Here is a 22,065-nt window from a genome sequence, read left to right on the forward strand (position 1 = left end):
GTCACAGACTCAGAAAACAGGCTCCAGGCTCTGAGCTGGCAGTCAGCACAGAGCCCGACGCGGAGCTTGAACCCACGAACCATGAGATCATGACCTAAGTGAAAGTCGGACCCTTAACCGACTAAGCCACCAGGTGCCCCTGTTCCTCCTTGTTTTCAAGTCAACCAAACATGGGGATGGATTTGCCTCCAGGAATGAGGAATATGACTTTAAAATCCCCCCAGGTTTGACAGAGAAGCAAAGGAGTACTGCTCTGAAGTGGCCTTAAATAATCCAGATGTGCTCTTCAGTCATTGTGAGGGGCATGGGGGTATCTGGACACACTGTGAACTGAACCCCCAAACCCCACTATCCACACACAGAACCCCAGGGGCTTGGCTCTATCAGCCCTTCTCCCTGCCCCGCAACCCAACATGGGTTCTTCTCAGGGCAGGGGAAGTGAGGGCCTTACCTGTGCTGTCCTCCCCAAGGCCTTCTGCAGCTTCTCGAAGCTTAATGTCCATCACCCTCGTGGAAATCATATCCAGTTCACTAAAATCAAATGGAAATTCATGTTAAAAGAGACATGCTTAACGAAAGTCAACAATGAGTAAAATGGTTTTGGTGACTGCTTTTTGCCCAGGACCTTGTCTGCACACACCCCACCAAAGACAGATTCCAGGGCAGAGTACAGGATGGTATAGGCCCAAACCATGCCCACAGCTCAAGATTAGGAGCCACATAGATTACTGATCAGAGTTCACGGAAAACAGTTCACTGGAAAAAATGCTTGACCAAACTATACAATGCAGATTTGATTCCTTTCTTTCAAAAGTTTTTTCAGAAACTGTTTTTTTTTCATGGGTGAAACAGATAAAGGAGATTAAGAGTACACTTATGGTAAGCATTGAGCAATGTACAGAAATGTTGAATCATTATATTGTAACCTGAAACTAATATAACTCTGTATATTAGCTATATGTTGGCGTGTTTTTCTCTTGTTCACTGTAAGAAGTCTGATAGATACAGAGAATGAAAATCATCCATAATCCCACCTTAACCAAGATAACTCCAATTAATGTTTTAATTTCCTTCCAATATTTTTGTCTACGCAGATATGTGTGTACATCCACATACACCTTGTTAGCAAGACTGACTTCCTGGTTTTCTTATATCACATCTTTAAAATTCTTCAGAAGTGTTACTGTAATGGCTATATATACAGTATTTCCATATAAAGTTGCAACATCATCATTGATTTACATTGAGTTTCTTTTCTGAACTTTTTATTATGAGAAATCTCAAACAGATACAAAAATACAGAGAATATATAATGAACTTAACATATTGTCACTCTTGTTTCATTTTTACACCTTCTCCCCCTCCCACTCCCACAAGGTTATTTCAAAACAAATCATCCCAGATATTATTTTCATTTCATCCATATAGTTCCATGGTTTCTTTCTAAATTAAAAAGCTCTGACTCTTCATGGAAATAAAATTCAAGCTATGTCCCTGCCTCTTTCATAGTTGACTTCAAAACAGTGTCCTCTACCCCACACATACTAACTCACCATTTATACAGAAAGCTATTTTTTATTGTCAGTTACTATGAATCCTCAGACTTTTATCTGACCAATTAACATTTGCCACTTGTACACAGCACATAATGGGAAATGATGGGAGAAATACAAAGAAAATATTTAACAGAGCAAAGGACACATTGGTTTTTGCCAGAGTTAATAATAATCCCAAAATGTTCATCTTCTGACCAGCCAAATTCTTAAAAAGGTGAACAAAGCTCCACTGGCTTTGTTTCTTAGACTGCGTAGAATTTGGTTTCCTCAAAAAAATCTGGTCAACAGAATGAAAGGAAAAAATCCCACATGATCATCTCAATGGATCCAGGAAAAATATCTGACAAAATTCAACACCCTTTCATGATAAAACTACTAAAAAAAACCAAAACCCTAGGAAAAGAAAGAAACTCAACATAACGAAGGCCGCATGTGACAAACCCACAATGAACATCATCCTCTACAGCAAAAAACTGAAAGCTTTTCCTCTACGATCAGGAACAAGAGAAGAATGCCTGCTCTCACCATTTCCATTCGACACAGTACTAGAAGGTCTAGCCAGAGAGATTAGGCAAGAAAAAGAACTAGAAAGCATCCAAATTGAAAAGGAAGATATAAAGTTATGTCTGTTCACAGATGATACGATCTTATGTGTAGAAAACCCTGAACATACAGCTCCTCTGGAAAACAGTGTGGAGGTTCCTCAGGAAACTAACAATAGAACTCCCCTATGACCCAGCAATAGCACTGCTAGGAATTTGCCCAAGGGATACAGGAGTGCTGATGCATAGGAGCACATGGACCCCAATGTTCATAGCAGGACTCTCCACAATAGCCAAGACATGGAAAGAGCCTACGTGTCCATCAACGGACGAATGGATCAAGAAGATGTGGTTTATCTATACCATGGAATACTACATGGCAATGAGAAACAATGAAATTTGGCCATGTGTAGCAACATGGATGGACCTTGAGGGTGTTATGCTGAGCGAAATAAGTCAGGCAGAGAAGGACAAATATCATATGTTTGCATGTATAGGAGGATTAGGAGGAACTTGACGGAGGAACAAGGGGGAGAAGAAGGGGGGAAATGGTGGGGGAAAGGGAGAGAGGCAAACCATGAGAGACTCTTGAATGCTGACAAAAACTGAGGACTGATGGATGTGGGGGGGAGGGGGGATGGGCATGGAGGAGGACACTTGTGGGGATGAGCACTGGGTGTTATGTGGAAACTAATCTGACAATGAACTATTTGTAAAAAAAAAAAAAAAAACAAAAAAAAAACCCTGAACAAAAACAAAAAACTGTTAGAACAAACGAATTCAGCGAAGTTGCAGGACACAAAGTGAACACACAAAAATCAGTCGTTTCTGTGAATGGACAATGAACAACCTGAAAAGGAAATTAAGAAAACAATTCTATTTATAATAGCATCAAAAAAGAGCAAACTACTCAGGAAAAAACTTAACCAAATAGATGAAAGACTTGTACACTAAAAACTATATAAAGTTGCTGAATAAAATTAAAGAAGATAGCAAAAAAAAAAAAAAAAATGGAAAGACGTCTCATGCTCATGGATTGAAAGACTTAATTGTTCTGATGTCCCTAAAGCAGTCTACAGATGCAGTGCAACCCCTAGCGAACTTCCTGATCCCACTGTTTCCTGCTATTCTCTGATATTATGGTGGAACCAGGGGTTAAGAAGCTACCAGGGCATTTGAAAGAAGAGGCATCAGAAAAGGAAAAGCAGGAAAATGTAAAAAGTCATAAGGAAAGTGAAAATGGTAGGAGTTGGGTAAGAGTAACCAACTACTACCCTGGACTGGAAAGTATAAGAGCAAGAGCTTTCTATTGATTGAATTTGGAGTTAACCACAACAATTGTAATTAACTATCAACTATGTAGTATATTATTTGAGTTACTTCATTTAATCCCCAGGAATCTTTAGTATCCACATTTTGGGACTGAGAACATATATTAAAAAAGTATATTAACTGGTTCAAAGTAGCAAAGCAGAGACACCAACCTGTATACTCGTGTGACTATCAGTCCGGCATTGGCAGGCACTTTTGAGGACACGGGACACAGAGATAGATGAGATCAATGTGCTCCCTGCCTGTTGCGGGGTGCTCACTCCACTGAAGGAGAGAGTCCTAAGCTGTCCTCAGAAGACAGCCCCTCAGACGGGCTTACGGGAAGCCAGGGAATCCAAAGGACACGAATCTCCTCCTGAAATGGCTCTGCCTGTCAAGCAGCCCCGTGCAGGAACATGCCAGGGCCCAGAAGGTAAAGGGGCCCCAGGAGACTATCCACTGGTCCTAGTTTGAGAGAAAGGGGTTTGAGGTTGTCATTTTATGTCTACTGTCACTCTTAAGAAGTCATGATGTGCAGTTCTATGTGTGAGTGTGTGCACATGCCCCATGGGTTGGGGTACAGAAAGGTGCCACATCCCACCTAGTGTGGAGCAGATCTAGATGCTCACACCTGCTTCTGCCTGGCTTGAATGACGTGGCTGTGGCTGTGATGAAGTGACACAGGGCAGAGGTTCAGGAGTAGATGGGAGGGGAGAGGCCCAAGAGAATGGTCCAGTCCTCCCCGTGTAAGGCACATCCTGGTGGGGCCCAGATGCAGAGAGCACCACCAGATGCCAAGGCTGCTAATGGACTCACAGAGGCAAATGTCACCCCACAGATGAAGGTACCACATGGGCACTGGGCTCACCTCACAATGGAAGTTTTAAAACCTGCTCATGTGTTCTGCTCCAACACAGAATGGTTCTTCATACCAATAAGAGTACAATATGGTGCAGAGGAAAAGGGCAAGGCATGGACATCAAGGAATCCTGGAGTTGAAGCCTCACTCTACCACATACCAGTGCTGAGCCTCAGTTTTCTTATATACAAAATGGGGATAGTGATACTTTAATTAAATGGACTGAGAACACAGCACATACAAGCGCTTACATAGAACAGCTATCAGTTTCTGAAGCTTGTTCCTGACTGCATGCTTACGTATGTCTTTGTATAAATGTAGATAAAAGCACACACAACCAGCACATCTGGTAGCAGGTGAGTTCGATTCTGTCTCATGAGGAAACTCTCCTTGTGCAACTGGCTCATTTTAGAGCCAGTATTATTGATCAAAGATCAAGGCACCTGAATCCCAGATGACAGCTGTGCTTCCCAAAGCCCTGTAGCTTGAAGGACCTTGTACAGCAAGGTGAGTCAAACCACTGCCAGGCAACTGATAAGAACACACTCCAGGACACAGAGGAATGTCTGCCCTCTGAGACTGTGCAGTGTGCAGCTGGAGGACCATCTTCTTCACTCAGACACTCCAGGGGAAACATTCCACAGCCGTCACCATGGAATGTCTTCTCTACTGGGCCCAAGGACTTGCCCTTCTAAACACACAACCTCCCCTCTGCACCTGGAAAATTCAAGGACAAGCCAGGAGAAGGAAAAGCATAATGAGAAAGGCAATGTGGCAAACACCCCATAACTCCCAGCACCCCTTCTGCCTGAACTCAAAGTTCAAGTCAGGCCACCCCAACACCCCCTTAACCTTAGCTTTCTTTTTTTTCCTTTTTAAAAAATTATTTAAAATTTAGTTGTGCAATACTGGTTTCAGGAGTAGAATTCAGTGATTCATCACTTACATACAACACCCAGTGCTCATCACAAGTGCCCTCCTTAGTACCCATCATCCATCTAGCCCCTCTCCTACCCCCTCCCTCCATCAACCCTCAGTTTGTTCTCAATCATTAAGAGTCTACTATGGTTTGTTTCCCTCTCTCCTCTCGTTTTTGTCCCTTCCAATATGTTCATCTATTTTGTTTCTTAAATTCCACATATGATGAAATCATATGGTATTTGTCCTTCTCTGCTTGACTTATTTCAATTTCACTTAGCATAGTACATTCTAGCTCCATCCATGTTGTTGCATTTGGCAAGATTTCCTTCTTGATGGCTGATTAATATTCTATTATATATATTTGCATTTGTTTATTGAAATTCAAGAAGTTAACATACAGTGTAGTATTGGTTTCAGGAGTAGAACCCAGTGATTCATCACTTATATGTAACACCCAGTGCTCATCCCAGCAAGTGCCCCCCTTACCATCTGGCCAATCCCCCAACCCACCTCCCCTCCAGCAACTCTGTTCTCTGTATTTAAAAGTCTCTTATGGCTTGCCCTCTCTCTGTTTTTATCTTATTTTTTCCATTCTCCTATGTTCATCTGTTTTGTTTCTTAAATTCCACATGAGTGAAATCATATGATATTTGTCTTTCTCTGACTGACTTATTTCGTTTAGATAATATGAACTCTAGTTCCATCCACATTGTTGCAATGTAAGATTTCATTCTTTTTGATTGCTGAGTAGTATTCCACTGTGTGTGTGTGTGTGTGTGTGTGTGTGTGTGTTTATATATATATATCACATTCTCTTTATCCATTCATCAGTCAATGGACATTTGGGCTCTTTCCATAATTTGGCTATTGTTGATAATGCTGCTATAAACATGGGTACATGTGCCCCTTTGAATTAGCATTTTTGTATCCTTTGGATAAATACCTAGTAGTATAATTGCTGGGTTATAGGGTAGTTCTATTTTTAACTTTTTGAGGAACCTCCATACTGTTTTCCAGAGTGGCTATACCAGTTTGCATTCCTACCAACAGTGCAAAAGGGTCCCCTTTTCTCCACATCCTCACCAACATCTGTTGTTTCCTGAGTTGTTAATTTTAGCCATTCTGACAGCTAGAAAGGAACAGCAGGAAATATTCAATGTACTGAATAGGAAAAATATGTACCCAAGAATCCTTTATCCAGCAAGGCTGTTATTCAGAATAGAAGGAGAGATAAAGACTTTTCCAGACAAATGAAAACTAAAGGAATTCGTGACCACTAAACCAGACCTGCAAGAAATTTTAAGGCAGGAGGGGCACTGAGTGGAGGGAAAAAAAGAAGAACTAAGCAACAAAGACTACAAAGGACCAGAAAATATCACCAGAAATACCAACTCTGTAGGTAAATGACACTAAATTCATATCTTTAAATAATTACTATGAATGTAAATGGACTAAATGTTTCAATCAAAAGATACAGAATATCAGATTGGAATAAACACAAACCCAAGATCCATCTATATGCAGCTCACAAGAGATTCATTTTAGATCTAAAGATACATGCAGATTGAAAGTGAGGGGATGGAGAGCCATTTATCATGCTAATGGACATCAAAAGAAAGCCAGAGTAGCCATACTGATATCAGACAAACTAGATTTTAAAACAAAGACTGTACCAAGAGATGAAGAATGGCATTATATTGTAATTAAGAGGTCTATCCATCAAGAAAAGTTAACACTCATAAATATTTATGCCCCCAACTTGGAGCACCCAAATAGACCTATCAGTTAATCACAAACATAAAGAAACTCCTTAATAATAGTAGGAAACTTTAATGCATAGCAAATGAACAGATCAACTAAGCAGAAAATCAACAAGGAAACAAAGACTTTGAATTACATACTAGAAACAGATTGACTTAACAAATATATTCAGGACATCTCATCCTCAAGCAGAAGAATACACATTCTTCTCAAGGGCACATGGAACGTTCTTCAGAATAGATCACATAACAGGTCACAAATTGGCCCTCAACAAGTACAAAAAGATTGAAATCATATCATGCATATTTTCAGATCACAAGGCTATGAGACTTGAAATCAATCACAAGAAAAAATTTGGAAAGCCCTCAAATACATGGAGGTGAAAGAACATTCTACTAAAGAATGAATGGATTAATCAGGAAATCAAGGAAGAAATTTAAAAATACACGGAAGCAAAGGATAATGAAAACACGAAGTCCAAATCCTTTGGGACACAGCAAAGGCAATCCTAAGAGCAAAGTACCTTGCAATTCAGGCCTATCTCCAACTTTCTGCCTTCTTGCACCAACCCCAACCCTGTTGTTCTGACAGCTCAAGTCTAAGTAAAGGAAAACTTACTCTTTAAATCTGGACCTGAGTGGGGGTCTCTTCAGGGGTTCTCATTGACTCAAAAGGGGGCTGAGCCTCCAGACCCCTCTGTAGTTGACAGCACTCATCAGAGTGATCTGGGCACCTACAGAATCCAGGGGAGTTCTGCATCAAGTGAAAGCTCCCTGTGGGGACTGCACCACTCCCTCTCTCTGAACCCTACTTGTAACTATAGGCTTCTTTCTAGCTTATGGAAGAATTTCATCATTAGCTGCAGCTTATATTGAAAAATTCCACAAAATCTTATTCACATGATGAATGAGAATAGATTTTAATATGGTATTTTAAAGGTTCCAATCTATTATATTTACCTACACAAGGCCAAGAAAAACATCTATAAACTGATTGCATACCCTGAGCACATAATTATGTACGAAAGCCTTAGTGTTCATCCCTACAGAACCATTAATCCCACAATACCCTACAGGCCATATTTAGATCCCTGTGGTATTTTTTCTCAGCTCCTGTACCTTTCTTCACAATGCCCACCAATGCTGGGGCACCTGGATGGCTCAGTTGGTTAATTATCCATTTCGGCTCAGGTTATGATCTCACAGCTTGTGAGCTTAAGCCCTGTGTTAGGTTCTGTGCTGACAATTCAGAGCCTGGAACTTGCTTCAGATTCTGTGTCTCCATCTCTGTCTTCCCCTCCCCCACACATGCTCTGAGTCTCTCTTTCTCAAAACTAAATAAGCATTTAAAAAATTAATACCGACACTGTTAACAAAGACTTGTTTATAAGACATCTGCCTAACATTCCCCACCCTTCCAAAACTGCAAGTTTGGTAGGGTGAGCTCTGTGCCTATTGCACCCGTTACTATGCTACCGGCACCTAAGACAGTGGCTGGAGCAAGGAACTGAACACAACACAGGAACAAGAGAGTTGACAAAATGAGGGAGGCTTTCTGTAGATGACTGACACAGGGGCCAGTAAAATGAAAAGCAGTAAATCATCTGGTTCCCAAAATAGATCTATTTTTATAACCCAATTTAAGACTGGGGAAATCTTCTGAAAAATTATTGATATCTGACTTTGTAAAAAATAAATAATCCTTATTGAGGAAACTATATTTTCTTTACAGAGCAACATGACTTTGAAAAGATTAAAAACAGAGGTAAATTTGGCCCAGGTGATGGTATTTCATAAGGTCAAATCTATGTGTGTTTCTCCTGTGCTTTTACCAGTGCCTGTGGCTGCTTGGTTTGCAGTCACCATGTCCTGGAGAAAGCTGACTCTACCTTCACCTGTGTGGCTATACCTGAGATTCTGAGGGTGAGTGATGACAATTACAATGAAGTAACTTAAAAAAAAATTAAAAGCCAATAATCATAGATCCACAAATGCAGTTTATGTTTAAAAGCAAATGAGAACAAGTCTGAATACCAGTGTTCATGTGCCAAATCATCTGAAAAATCCTAGAACCATTCCCAAACATATGCATTGAAAGTATCATCTAATCACTGGAGTCTCTTACTTTTCAACGTCCTGAAAATGAGATAACATTGAGACAGACTTCAGAGTCTAAGAGCTAGCTTTTCTTCCTAGATGATGCAAAAACTGATGGGAATATAAAATTCAAAAACCATAGTTGAAGACTCTAATACCCTGCTCTCAATAATTGACAGGATAACTAAGCAGAAGATCAATAAGGATATAAAAGATTTGAAGAACAACATTAACCAACTAGACCTACAGAACTAGAAATCTATAGAACATTCCACCCAACAACAGAATAAACAGCCTTCCTAAGTACACATGAGAGATTCTATGGGCTAGACCACTGTTAGGCCATAAAACAAGCCTAGATAGATTTAAAAGGCTTGAAATTACAGAAAGTATGTTTTCTGACAACAGTGGAATGAAATTAAAAATAAATAAAAAGAGATTTGGGAAGGTTATAAATATGTGAAAATTAAATAATACTTTTCTAAGTATCCAATGAAATGGCTATATTAATGTCAGAAAAAAATATATTTTAAGGGAAAACTATTACCATAGATAGAGTCATTTTATAATGATAAATTGGTAAATCCATCAGGAAGACACAACAGTTATAAACGGGTATGTATCTAAAACCAGAGCCTCAATATACATGTAACAAAAACTGATAAAATGAAAACAGACAATAATAATAGTAGTAGTTTCAATAACTGGGGACCTCACTTTCAAAAACAGAGTAGGCAGAAATTCATCAATGATGTAAAAGATTTGAACAAGTATATAAATCAATTAGAATATATATATGTCACTCTTAAAAAAAATAAAGTATATTCTCCAACCACAATGGAAATAAATTGGAAATCAAAAGCAGAAAGAACTTGGGGAAATTTACAAATATGCATAAATTATGTAATACACTGTAAATAACCAATGAAGTCAAAGAAGAAATGACAAGAGAAATTATAACATACTTTGAGATGAATAAAAACCAAAACACAACATACCAAGACATATAAGATACATGCCTAAAGGGAAAATTATAAACACCTTTATAAAAGAATCGTAACTTTCCACCATATCAAACCAGAAAAAGAAGAGCAAACTAAACTGAGAGCAAGCAGAAGAAACATAATAAATATCAGAGCAAAAATTAATGAAATATAGAATAGAAAAACATTTTGAAAATCAATAAAACAAAATAAGTTCTTTTAAAGATCAACAAAGTAGATCAACCTTCAGCTAAATTTAATAAAAGGAGAGAAGATTCAAATTACTAAAACCAAAAATCAAAGAGTCTCACTACCAACCTTATAGAAATAAAAAGGATTACAAAAGAATTTTATGAATAATTATATTCCAGAAAAAGATAACTTAGATGAAATGGACATTTCCTTTTTTTAAAAAAAATTTTTAAATGTTTATTTATTTTTGAGAGACAGAGAGACAGACTGTGAGCAGAGGAGGGGCAGAGAGAGAGGGAGACACAGAATCTGGAAGCAGGCTCCAGGCTCTGAGCTGTCAGCACAGAGCCTGACATGGAGCTTGAACCCACAAACTGTGAGATCATGACCTGAGCCAGAGTTGGACACTTAACTGACTGAGCCACCCAGGCACCCCTGAAATGGACAATTCCTGAAACCACTGAATTTGAATCAGTAAGAAACAGAGTCTGACTTGACTTACAGTAAGAAAAGGGACTGAAGTGGTCACTTAAACTTTCCCACAAAGAAAAGCCCAGAGAGATTCACAAGCAGGCTCCATGGTGTCAGTGCGAAGCTCAATGCAGGGCTCAATCCCATGAACTGCAAGATCATGACCTGAACCAAAACCAAGAATTGTACGCCCAAACAACTGAGACACCCAGGTGCCCCTAGACAAAGACTTTAACACAAGTGTCTTAAATATGCTCAAAGAACTAAAGAAAGATGTGGAAAAAGTCAACAAAACAATGTGTGAACAAAACAGAATACGGATAAAGGAGAAAACCTAAAGAGAAACAAACAAACAAAAAATCTGGAGCTGAAAAAATAAAATAACTGATGGAGTCACTAGAGGCGTTCAAAGGCCGATTTTAGCAGGCAGAAGAATCAGAAAGACTGAAGATAGTGGAAATTACTGAGTCCAAAGAACAGAGAGAGAAAAGATTGAAGTACAGAGAACAGGGCATAAAGGGCTCCACAAAGTATGCATTGTGGGAGTCCCAGGAGAGAGAGAGAGAGAGAGAGAGAGAGAGAGAGAGAGGCAGAGAGAAATCTGAAGAGTGACCCAAAACTTCCCAAATTTGATGACATGAATGTAAACATCCAAAGAGGTCAATGAATTCCAAGTAGATTGATCTCAAAAGGACCCACACTGAAGTACGTTATAATCAAACTGCTGAAGGCCAAAGACAATCATGAAAGTAGCAAGAGGGAAGCCAATCATTACACACAAGAGATCCTCAATAAAGCAGATTTCTCTCAGAAACTCTATAGAGGGCTGAAGGCAGGGGGCTGATATATTCAAAGTGCTAAAGGGAAAAAATGTCAACCAAGAACCATATACATGGCAAAATTGTCCTTTAAAAGTGAAAGATAAATTAAGAAATCTCCAGAAAAACAAAACTTGAGGGAGTTCATTACTACTAGACCTGCCCTACAAGAATTGTTCAAGGGTGTCCTGCAGGTTGAACAAAAGGGCACTAGACAGTAATTTTTTAAACTTTATTTATTTTTGGGAGAGAGGGAGGAGAAAGAGAATCCCAAGCAGGCTCTGTGCTAATAGTGTGGAACTCGATGTGGGGCTCGAACTCATGAACTGTGAGATCATAATTTGAGCCGAAATTGAGAATCAGACACTCAGCCAACTGAGCCACGCAGGTGCCACACTCTGAGCTGGCAGCACAAGGCTCGACATGGGGCTTGAACCCACGAACCGTGAGATCATGACCTGAGCTGAAGTTGGACGCTTAACCGACTGAGCCACCCAGGTGTCCCAGGGTTTGTTTTATTGAATGATTGATCTATGTAACTACCAAGGCCAGTATGTATAGACAAAAGCAGGGAGCTTTATTTCTTGGCCTCTTCCTCCTTGGATGCAGTCATAATAATTTCTTCTTTCTTGGCCTGGAGCCACTCTTCAAGGCACTTGAGGTGGCCAGTCTTCCCAGATTCACAGTAGCTCTGAGCAGCCAGCACAGAATTCTTATTCATCATCCAGCACTGGCAGTACCCTTACACTTCCCTATGCCGATATGGCTGACCTTCTGGCAGGGCCAAAGTGTTTTTCTGCTATTGAGCAGAAATGATGGGAGTTGGCATTGGCACTTACACTGATCTCATGGGGACCAACCAGACCTTTTTGCCACAATGGAGGACACTAGAGGCAAGCCTCTTCTAAAGCCTGAGCATACTCAAGGCAATGGCCACAGTGGCAAAAGGAAAGAACTCGAGTTTAATACATTTTTAAAAAGCAATTCGTAGTCTAAGAGCTAGCAGTATTATAACTTTGGTTTGGAACTCCACATTTCATTTTCTACATAAGAGATTGATGCGTTTTTAAAAATTATTAGTTTATGTTTTGGGACACACAATGTACAAAGATGCTATACTGTGATATAAACAACTGAAAAGAATGGAGACAGACATGTAAGGACAAAGGTTTTTGTGTTACTAAAGTTAAGTTGGTTTAAATCCAAATTAAAGTGTTACAACTTTAGGATATTAAGTGTTATCCCCATGGGAACCACAAAGAAACTAACTATGGAATATATACAAAGGAAAAGAGAAAGGAACTGAAATGTTTCACTACCAAAAGGTCAACTAAACACAAAAGACAGTAATGCATGAAATCAGTGACTTAAAAAAAAACTATAAAATATAGAACAAAAAAGCAAAATGACAGAAGAAAGTCTCTCCTTATTAATTAAACCTTAAAAGGAAGGCAATTCTGAAATAAGCTACATGGATGAATCTTGAGGACATTATGCTAAGTGAAACAAGCCAGTCACAAAAAGACAAATGCTATATGATTCCACTACTTAGAAGGGTCAAAATTATAATGAGAGAAAGTAGAATGGTGGTTTCTAGGGGCTGAGGGAAGATGTAATGGGGAGTGATCGTTTAATGGCAATATACTTCCTGTTTTACAAGATGAAAAGCATTCTTGGGGCGCCTGAGTGGCTTAGTCGGTTAAACATCCAACTCTTGGTTTTAGCTCAGGTCATGACCTCACAGTTCATGGGTCAGAGCCCGGCATCAGGCTATGGGCTGACAGTGAGGAGCCTACTTGGGATTCATTCATTCTCTCTCTCTCTCTCTCTCTCAATTCCTGCCCCTCCCCTGCTTGCTTGCGCGCATGTGCTCTCTCTCAAAATAAATAAACAAACCTAAAAAAAGATGAAAGGCATTCTGGAGATGGATGGTGGGGATGGCTGTACAATATGAATGTACTTAATCCCACTGAACTGTACACTTAAGAATGGTCAAGATGATGAACTGTTTTGTATATTTTATAACAATAAAAAATGAAAAAAGTGCACACGAAAACTTGTACACCAATGTTCACAGCTTATTTTTTAAAAAAAAATGTAGAAATAACCCAAATAGTCATCAATTGATCAACAGATATGAAATGTAGCATACACATACAATGGAATATTATTTGGCCATAAAAAGGAACAAGTTACTGATACATGCTACAGTATGGATCAGCCATGAACACACTCTGCTGGGTGAAAGAAGCGAGACACAAGCACTATGGAACATCCAGAAGAGGCAAATCCCTACAGACAGAAAATAGATCTGTGTCTGCCTAGGGCTGTGGTGGGGTGCTGGGGGAAGAGAGGTGGAGTAGGAAGTGATTGCTGATGGGCACAAAGTTTCTTTTGGGTGAGACAAGTATGCTCTGAAATTAGATTATGTTCATAGTTGCACTACTAAAAATATACCTGTTGATGGTGCACTTTAAACAGGTGAAGTTTGTAAATTACACGTCAACAAAACTCCTGGATACAAAACTGTTACTAGAAAAAAAAAAAGGCAAAATAAAGAGGTTTTTAAAAAGAAGACCTGATACAATTTGTCTCTAGCAATCCCACACTAAAATATTAAAGGAAGAAGGATATGATCTCAGATGGAAGTTTGGAGATGTGGGTAGGCATGGAGGGATGGAGAGCAGTACGCATGAGGGTAAATCTGAATATGGACAAGAGAGGGAGGCAGTCTGGATTTCAGCCAGAGGCCCTGTGTACAAGGCCTGTACACACACAAACGTGTGCCCTGGCCTGCTCTCCCTCCCTACAACATGCCATTTCCTTTTGGCCCAGGCCTTTGCAGATGTTCCCTTGGCTTCACACTCTTCCCTGACCTCACACCATACCTTTTTCTTATTAACTCCTACTTATCCTTGCGATGTCAACCTCAATTCTGCTTCCCCAAGAAGCCTGATGTGCCCCTTCAGGATGACCCAGGACCTCCCACAACCCACCTTTTGTTCAAAGCACGTACCAATTTTAATCCTATCTGTGTTTGCATGATTCTTTGATCCAGTTCTGCTTTGCAGATGCAAGCCTGCTTACATTCCTATAAGTTTAATCAATTTTTCCTTTTCTCAAGGAAAAAGATGAAAATAAACTGTGCCTTAACTATTGTTCTCTAGTGAGTCACACCAGGATCTGCCTGAACCTTTTTTAGAAAAATAAGTTTCACGTTACTGAGGCAAATGGGATGTGTAATGCTCTCAAAGTTCCTGTGAGAAATCGCTCTTCAAAAATTGTGGCAGTTTAGTGATTCATGATAGATATTATTATCCTCCAGAGCAAAGGATTTGACCACTGCATCCACCCCAAAGTGACAGTGGTGTCCACGCTGGACTCACCAGAGCCAGCCATTTCTCCTGAAGGTGCTCAGAGGACCTCCTACCCTTTAAAAAAAAGCAGACACCTAGATTTGAGTATGCAAAACCTTCTCTGTCCACCTGTCAGAAACGACAGGGAGAAAAAAGGGATAGATCTAATTTGACATTTTGGAGGGAAAGAAAGCCAAGAAGTCTTAGAAGCAAAGGGCTGACACCTGAGAACTCAGATACTGAGTCATAATGCTTTGAATGGAGATAGAGGAGAGAGTAAAAGAACATACTGGGTGGTCAGGTTTTGAAGTTCCCAGTATCCTGTACTTGTTTATCTTATGAAAAACTAAAATTAGGCTTGGACTAGAGAAGCAAGTCATCCCCTATCTTGCAAAGTCTGTAAAACTTGAAGACTAACTCCTTGAGGACAGGGAATATGTACCAGCATGGTACTGCCATACAACGGGTACTCAAACACCACTGAATGATGGAATGAACAAGTGAACCAGAGGCACTTATAACACTTCGCTAGACAAATGAATCACCTCCTGATAAAAATGAGGCGGCATCAGCTACCCAGTCAGATCCCAAGGCCATCTAGCATTCCACTAGCTAACTACGCCACGTTTCTTCAACCTGGGTTCTGCTTGTCCATTGTCTTCCTTTAGGCATTTCTTAGGGATAACCATACAGAGCTGAAGTTCAACAGCCTTTGGGAGTGAAGAAATATGTATGCAGAGGAAGTCCCTGCTCCAGATGCCTTGTTCCCATCCTTAAGTTTCCCTTTGACTATGGGCTGGGCAGGAACAGCGAGGACATCCGGAAAGAATGAGGCAGTGAGCCACAATTCACTGGGCTGTTTCTTTGCAAACAAACAACAGAGCTTCATCCAAACAAACTCTGGCATCAACAAGAAAAACAGCACAGTTTATAAGCATATAAACAATTACCTTATGTAAGATAAACTACACCATTTTCTGAAACTTACATAACTTACATAAACCTACCATGGCTTTCATGGTATTCTGAATTCTTGTAAATGGGTAAGCTGATAAGCTACTTAGCTGGGAATGCATACAGTGCAGTGCATATACGTAGATATGCACATATGCACCTGTGTTCACATGTGAATCCTGAACCTACACAGATACTTAATCTCATGTCTCAGACCAGATACATGACGGTTCTCACAGGAGGAACCTGTTTTCACACATCCAGGAGTGAATGCTTTCATAGGAGATTTGAAGAACATTAGTTTATAATTCTCAGGTTATTAGAATCGAAAAAATTCTATTAGGGACTTTTACAAGCCATTATTTCAAAAATAGGTAAGCAAAAAGAGCTTCGAACTTTGCAGCCTTAATTTGGAAATTGTATTTGCATAATTCTTGGAAAAATATAATACAAATTCCCTCTAATGCTGGGGATACCTTGTCAGGATGCTATCACTTAAAACCATGAATCTTGGAGTGAGAGGTACACCTCGTGCAGACTGCTGCACACACACCCAACAAATGGGGCACTGGATGCCGGGCTGACCCACGTTTAACTTCATCAGTTTACTGAGGTAATAAACTCCCTTTTTAAATGCACGTATACCAAGAATAATGACACGAAGCAAGTTCTTACAGCTTAATTTATCTGGGATGTTACATATGTGATTGGCACTTCTGCAGCACGGCAGATGCAGAGCTGAGATTCTTTTTTTCTTTTTTCTTTTTTTCTTTGGTAGGAAGTCATGCTCCAAGGGCTATTAATAAGGAGACATAACACCACCCCTCATTCTGGCCCACGCAAAATAGGCAGATTCAGACACTGAGGTTGAATAATTATCAGTAAAAAGACTTTCATGAAATAGTAACGATGATTAGGACGTCCATGCTTAGGGCTTTACACAGCACAAAGGCCTGGGTTCACAAGGAATCCTAAATTGCTGGGTTGCTGTCCCTTTGGAACAAAAGAAGAGAATGAGGCTCAGGGCAGGGGCTGGGGTAGGGGCACAATCCAAGGAGATAAATTAACATCTGTAAGGAAGAAGGTCCTAAACATACTAGGACACAAGACAATAGACGCCGAGGGTCTGTTCCTTGGCCTCAGGGGCTGGTAGCTATGGCACTCCCCTCCTCCCATCTCTCTGTGCTTAGAAGCGCATCTGGGCTCAGGCCTGAGGTGCTGCTAAAAGGACACCACCCTTTGGATGTAGAGTAAGCCTCCTGCACTTTCGGCCTGCTGGAACCCAGCAGCAAGGAGAAGAGAGGGCCTTCCCCCTTCCCATCCCCCACATCCCACAGTGGACACCACTGGGTGCTGATCCAGAGCCCTCTTCCCTGTCTCCCCAAGCAGTCTCACTGGGCCTGGCCGCACCCCCCACCTCACCAGGCACAAGAAAGTGGGGCCTCTGCCAACCCCAGCCACTCTAGAGGGAGGTGCGAAGCACACAGCAGTAAAACCTAAGAGACATATGTACTTGCTTCTTTCACTCCCAACTCTGGAAGGCCACGGTGGGGATGGCCTGATGCGGCAGGAAGTTGGTCTGGAGTTGTTACCTGCCTGGGCTTTGTTTTACTGGGTTCACCACAGAAGCCGGCAAAGGGCAATGCCAGGTTAAGGTTGCATTTCCTATCTGGGTAAGGGCTGATCCCAGCAAGAAATAAGATCCAGTGCTGAAAAAGTCCCAAACAAATTCTGAGCCTAACACAGCCTAGTCCTATGCTTCCCTTTCCTTCCTGCATCAGGGACACACACCGCATCCCTTCCGTCCTGCCCTTCTTGAAGTACACTTGCTACCTGCGGAGCGAGGGGCCCCTGTGGGGACACATTCATGTCTGCCACCAAACATGTGGTCCTTAGCTCTGGCTTTCTTGTTATTTGCTCTTAAAGACCCATCGTGTTATCCTGGGTCCACGATATGCTTTGTGAACTACGTTTCTGGGACCTTCCGAACGCTTCTGTGAGCGGAGCACCTGCTCACCCCACTCCACGTAGGGGGAGAGGACTCCCAGCACCCCAGGCTAGAGGCCACACCTGGCAGGTGCACCGGAGAGAAATCACCAACTGTGGCCTGTGCGTCAAGGCTCCCCAGCCTCTCCCCAGCACAAAGCTGCCCTCCCTGGTGATGTCCTTTCTGATACCTGCAGCTGAGCCACTTACAAGTGAGAGACTCCAGGAACCCAGCTTCGCAATGCCACCTGCCTCAAGTTTTTCCAGAGTCTAAAGGCTGCTAACCTAGGACAGTCAGCAGTTTCCAGGCAATGCCTAGAGGGCTGGCAGAAGGCTCTAGATGACAGGTGTGATTCTGTATTATCACTGAAACCAAGGAGCACGCGGGTAGCAAGGGGGAGGGGGTAACTTCTGAAGATTGTTCTAAGAATATCCTAGCTTGCTTTTCTGTTTTCCAAAATGCATCTATATAAAGTTCTAGTCAGATGGCTCATAATTTAAACATTAAAGACTGACCACTGCATGTGACGGTGACAAAAGAAAGCAGTGAGTTTAGAGAACTCGGAAAACAATCACTAAGAGCTTTGAAGCTTTTTATAGAAATACTCGCCTTTGTGCGCTTTAGAGGCCAAAGTCCCGCTGCCTCAATGCAGGCAGGAGGAGCTGGCTGCTAACCGTACAGCCTTCTCCCAGAAGAGGGACAAGAGGCTGGAGGGGTCCCCTGTGTCTACTGTAGGCGGTTCAGGGGCCCAGATGGTAGAGTGAACTACTGAAGGTCAGGGACAGCCTTAGGGCTGATTCTCTGAGGTCCCAGCGAGCAGCACTCCCCCAGAGGCATGAGCTGGTCAAACGCAGCAGGACCCACAGCAGCAACCCATTCCTGCTCAAGGCCGGCCTCCGTCAGCCACACTGAGCTCAGAGCCCACCCTGCCACGTGCTATGTGAGCCCATCGTGGGGTCTGGTGCTGGATGTCTCAGGCACCGAGACATACACTGAGGAGCAGGAGAGGAAGATGCACTCCAGCCCGCTTGCACACGCCCACTTCTGCACCTCCTCCCAGTGTGCTCTCCTTTGCACAGTTTGTACATCTTAAATGTCTGCTCAATTTCAAAAAAATAACTCGGGAATTTTCTTTCTTTGACGCTTTCCTGTCCTTCTTTGCACTGCCCAAGCGATACACCCCTTGGGACATGGGAGAACCAAATTAAAAGGTCACTAACACCCCTGATGCATTCCTATTATAATGTAGTTTAGAAACCCCAATAGAAAAATTTTTAAGCAAGGAAACCAAAGAGCTTTGTGTCGTGTCCCTGGGCTCATTTCATTCAGAAGGAAGAGAATAAAGCAGGTCCTCAGCCCCAGATGGTTTATATTCTCTGATTTAAGGCTCACAATCCCCTCTAAATTAAACGGTACATCTCCTTTCTGTAAGTAAGAAAACAAACCAGTCCAAGATCATGGCGCCAGGAAGTGGAAAATCTGACACTCAAACCAAGGCCTGTACCTCACCCAGGTGTGAGCTCTTCCCCACGAGAGCAGCTGCCTCCTAAGAGCAGGCCATGAGTCTGAGTGACAGTCAAGCTCCTTCCTCTCTAGGCTGGCAGTCTGGCAGCCCTCAAAACCCTTCCTGATGCAATAACCATGCTTCTGGCAATCTGTCCTCAGGAGACATCCAGCACCCCTTCCGGCAGCACCCTGGGAACATGAGAAAGGCTCAACAGAAGACCAATGAGGTGTCAGGACACTGCCATTGGAGAGAAGGAGAATACTGATCAACACGGGAGAGTGCGCCCAGAGCACTGCGGCGGGGAAGGTGGGGGAGTCTTCCACAAGCAGCTACGCAGACCTATCATCTCAGGGCTTGTAGCACAGCTTCTGCTGAAATCTGGGCAGGGGCCTGAGAATTGTGTATTTCTTTTTCTTGCTTTCTTTCTTTCTTTTTTTTTTTTTTTGTAAAGTTTACTTCTTTTGAGAAAGAGAGAGAGGGAAAGAGAGTGCAAGTAGGGGAGGGGCAGAGAGAGAGAGGGAGAGAGAGAATACCAAACCAGGCACTGCGCTATCAGGGCAGAGCCTGATGCCGAACTTGAACTCAAGAACCATGAGAGCATGACCTGAGCTGAAACCAAGAGTCAGATGCTTAACCAACTGAGCCACCCAGGTGTCCTGAGAGTCTTTCTAGCAAGTCCCTGGGTGACAGCAATGACGCTGCCTGTAGACTCTCTTTTGATGAGTGGCGTGCTATAACAAAGTGTGTGCAATAAAGCCCATTATTTTTTAAAAGTCTCTGGGTGCATAAGAGGGATACAGAAAGAATCACAAAAAGATGTGACCTGCAGTTATTTCTGGGTCACAGCACATTGTATGTATTTTAACCTTTCCTTTTGCGCTTTTCTAAGTTTTGCAGCTTTTCTAATTGAACATGTATGTTGTTTATAATTAGGAGAGGTTCCAATATTTTCTTTTGAAGAGAAGGCAGTGGCTATAAGTAGACCAGGACTTGGGACCCAGGGTCTGGAGCTGTAACCTCCCCTCCCTGAGTCCCCATGTCCTGACTTGGCAGCATGAGGAGGGGGATGTGAGTGCCAGGGAAGCTCTGAGGGAAAGGTCCTGGACCGCAGTATCTTGTCCCCACTAGGCTCTGCCTGCTCGGCCGCTGGAACCAAGAGCTTGTCTGTGAGAGGCCGTTTCTGTCATTCCCAAGGTCTCATTCCCCATTTCTCCACATCACTTCTGTGTCAGAGCTAGAGGACCACCACGGGTGCTACCGAGCACCGAACAGCAAGGAAGGCAAGCATCTTAGCCAAGGCTGCAAGGCATGTCAGTGCAGACTGGCCCACAGGCAGCTTCTGGCACAGGACGCTCTGGCTCCGCTACCTCTCACACACGGACCGCCATGCCGTGCCCCAGATGCGGAACAGTCCCCCGCTGAACTGGCCTGGGACAGGGGTACAGAACTGGGGTCTCTGAGAGCCTGCCGGGAATTCGGCTGGATTCCCACACGACATGCCACTTAGTCTCTCTGTGCCTTGAGAGTAACCCTCATGACCTTCTGGGATTTTAAAAATAGCAAAATGTGCTTTTCCCCATGTACTATTTTAAACACTCAGTCTGTTTAAACAGCAAATAGAAAAGATGGGTTCACCATCAATACATGCTTCTCAACCACAAAGGCAGTCAAACCAAACAATTAATGCCCCAAAGTTCAACTAAGCACTTAAAGTACTTAAAATAGCTACTTTCCGGGGTCAGAAATAAGTTAGGCAACTCCAAAATCTTCCCTTTGCTGTGTGCTGCTCAGTTAACCTTCACAAAGCAGTAAGTGCCATGTTTTTGTCTGTTATTTGCTTGCCACCCGAGAGTGACATTATAAAGAATCCAACGCCCATCATGAATTACATTGATTTTAACCAAAACCAAAAACCAAAACAAAAGAAACCCAGAAAGAACAGCCACATCTTGCTGCAGCACTGAAGGTTCATCACAGTTCTTTCCAGTTGAGCAGAACTCTGTGGAAACTGAAAAATGACACCCAAGGGCAATACCTTGGGAGTCAGGAGGCATTCTGCACGTGCTGCTGGGCAGAAGTCACTCCACCTCAGGCCACCTGGGGCTGGCCACCCTCAGCATGCCCTGGCCCATCCTCCCAACAGCTGAAGTCGCTCAGCTGAGATGAAGAAGGTCCCTGCTATCTCTGATAGAGGGAAGAGATGAAGGTCCCAGCAGAGAGGGACAGCACAGGGAAGAACAGAGAAGCCAGGGAGAGTGAACTGTTCCCCCATTCGTGCTCTCAGCTGGAAGGCACTGGGCAGACCTTGCTCGAGGACATGTGGCCTAAGAAATAACACACAGATGGAAATGATTCAACATGGGGCATCAAGAATCACTGGAAATAACACACTGGGAACGATGAAGGAAATAGGCTTTGGCTGTGCTAACAGAAAGAGGTACAAGTATCTGCATTTATAAAAAAATTAAAAAAAAAAAACATAACAAGAACCAGGCAGCCAAGGAAATTACACATTTGCCCCTGATAGGCTTGCACTTTGGAGACCTGAGTAGCCAAGGACTTGCCCTCATGGGCATGCATGACACCTTCTGTCACCACACAAATGTTATTTGCCTCTAGGTCAAGTCTCAGATATTCCATCAGCTGGCTTGATCCTGGGTTAGGCCACAAGCCCCAAAACTAGCTTCCTGTTCTTGAGAGCAAAAGCCAGAATGCTCCAGCAACCCTTCTGAATTGGAGAACATTCAGGCT

The 22,065-nt window shown here is 42.3% G+C and overlaps 1 protein-coding gene across 3 annotated transcripts in view; it reads right to left on the reverse strand.

Annotated features, from left to right (window-relative positions):
• CRACDL (CRACD like) overlaps positions 1 to 22,065 on the reverse strand; it is a 144,220-nt gene that overhangs the window by 65,541 nt on the left and 56,614 nt on the right. For all 3 annotated transcript variants that reach the window (XM_039232383.1, XM_039232384.1, XM_039232382.1), the window contains exon 2: positions 452 to 531. In XM_039232383.1, the coding sequence (XP_039088314.1) occupies positions 452 to 521 (70 nt within the window). In that variant the 5' untranslated portion in view covers positions 522 to 531. The remainder of the gene's footprint in view (positions 1 to 451; positions 532 to 22,065) is intronic.

This window comes from Hyaena hyaena, unplaced genomic scaffold (assembly GCF_003009895.1).
Source record: "Hyaena hyaena isolate Hyena2069 unplaced genomic scaffold, ASM300989v1 scaffold_64, whole genome shotgun sequence".
NCBI classification, from domain to species: Eukaryota; Metazoa; Chordata; class Mammalia; order Carnivora; family Hyaenidae; genus Hyaena; species Hyaena hyaena.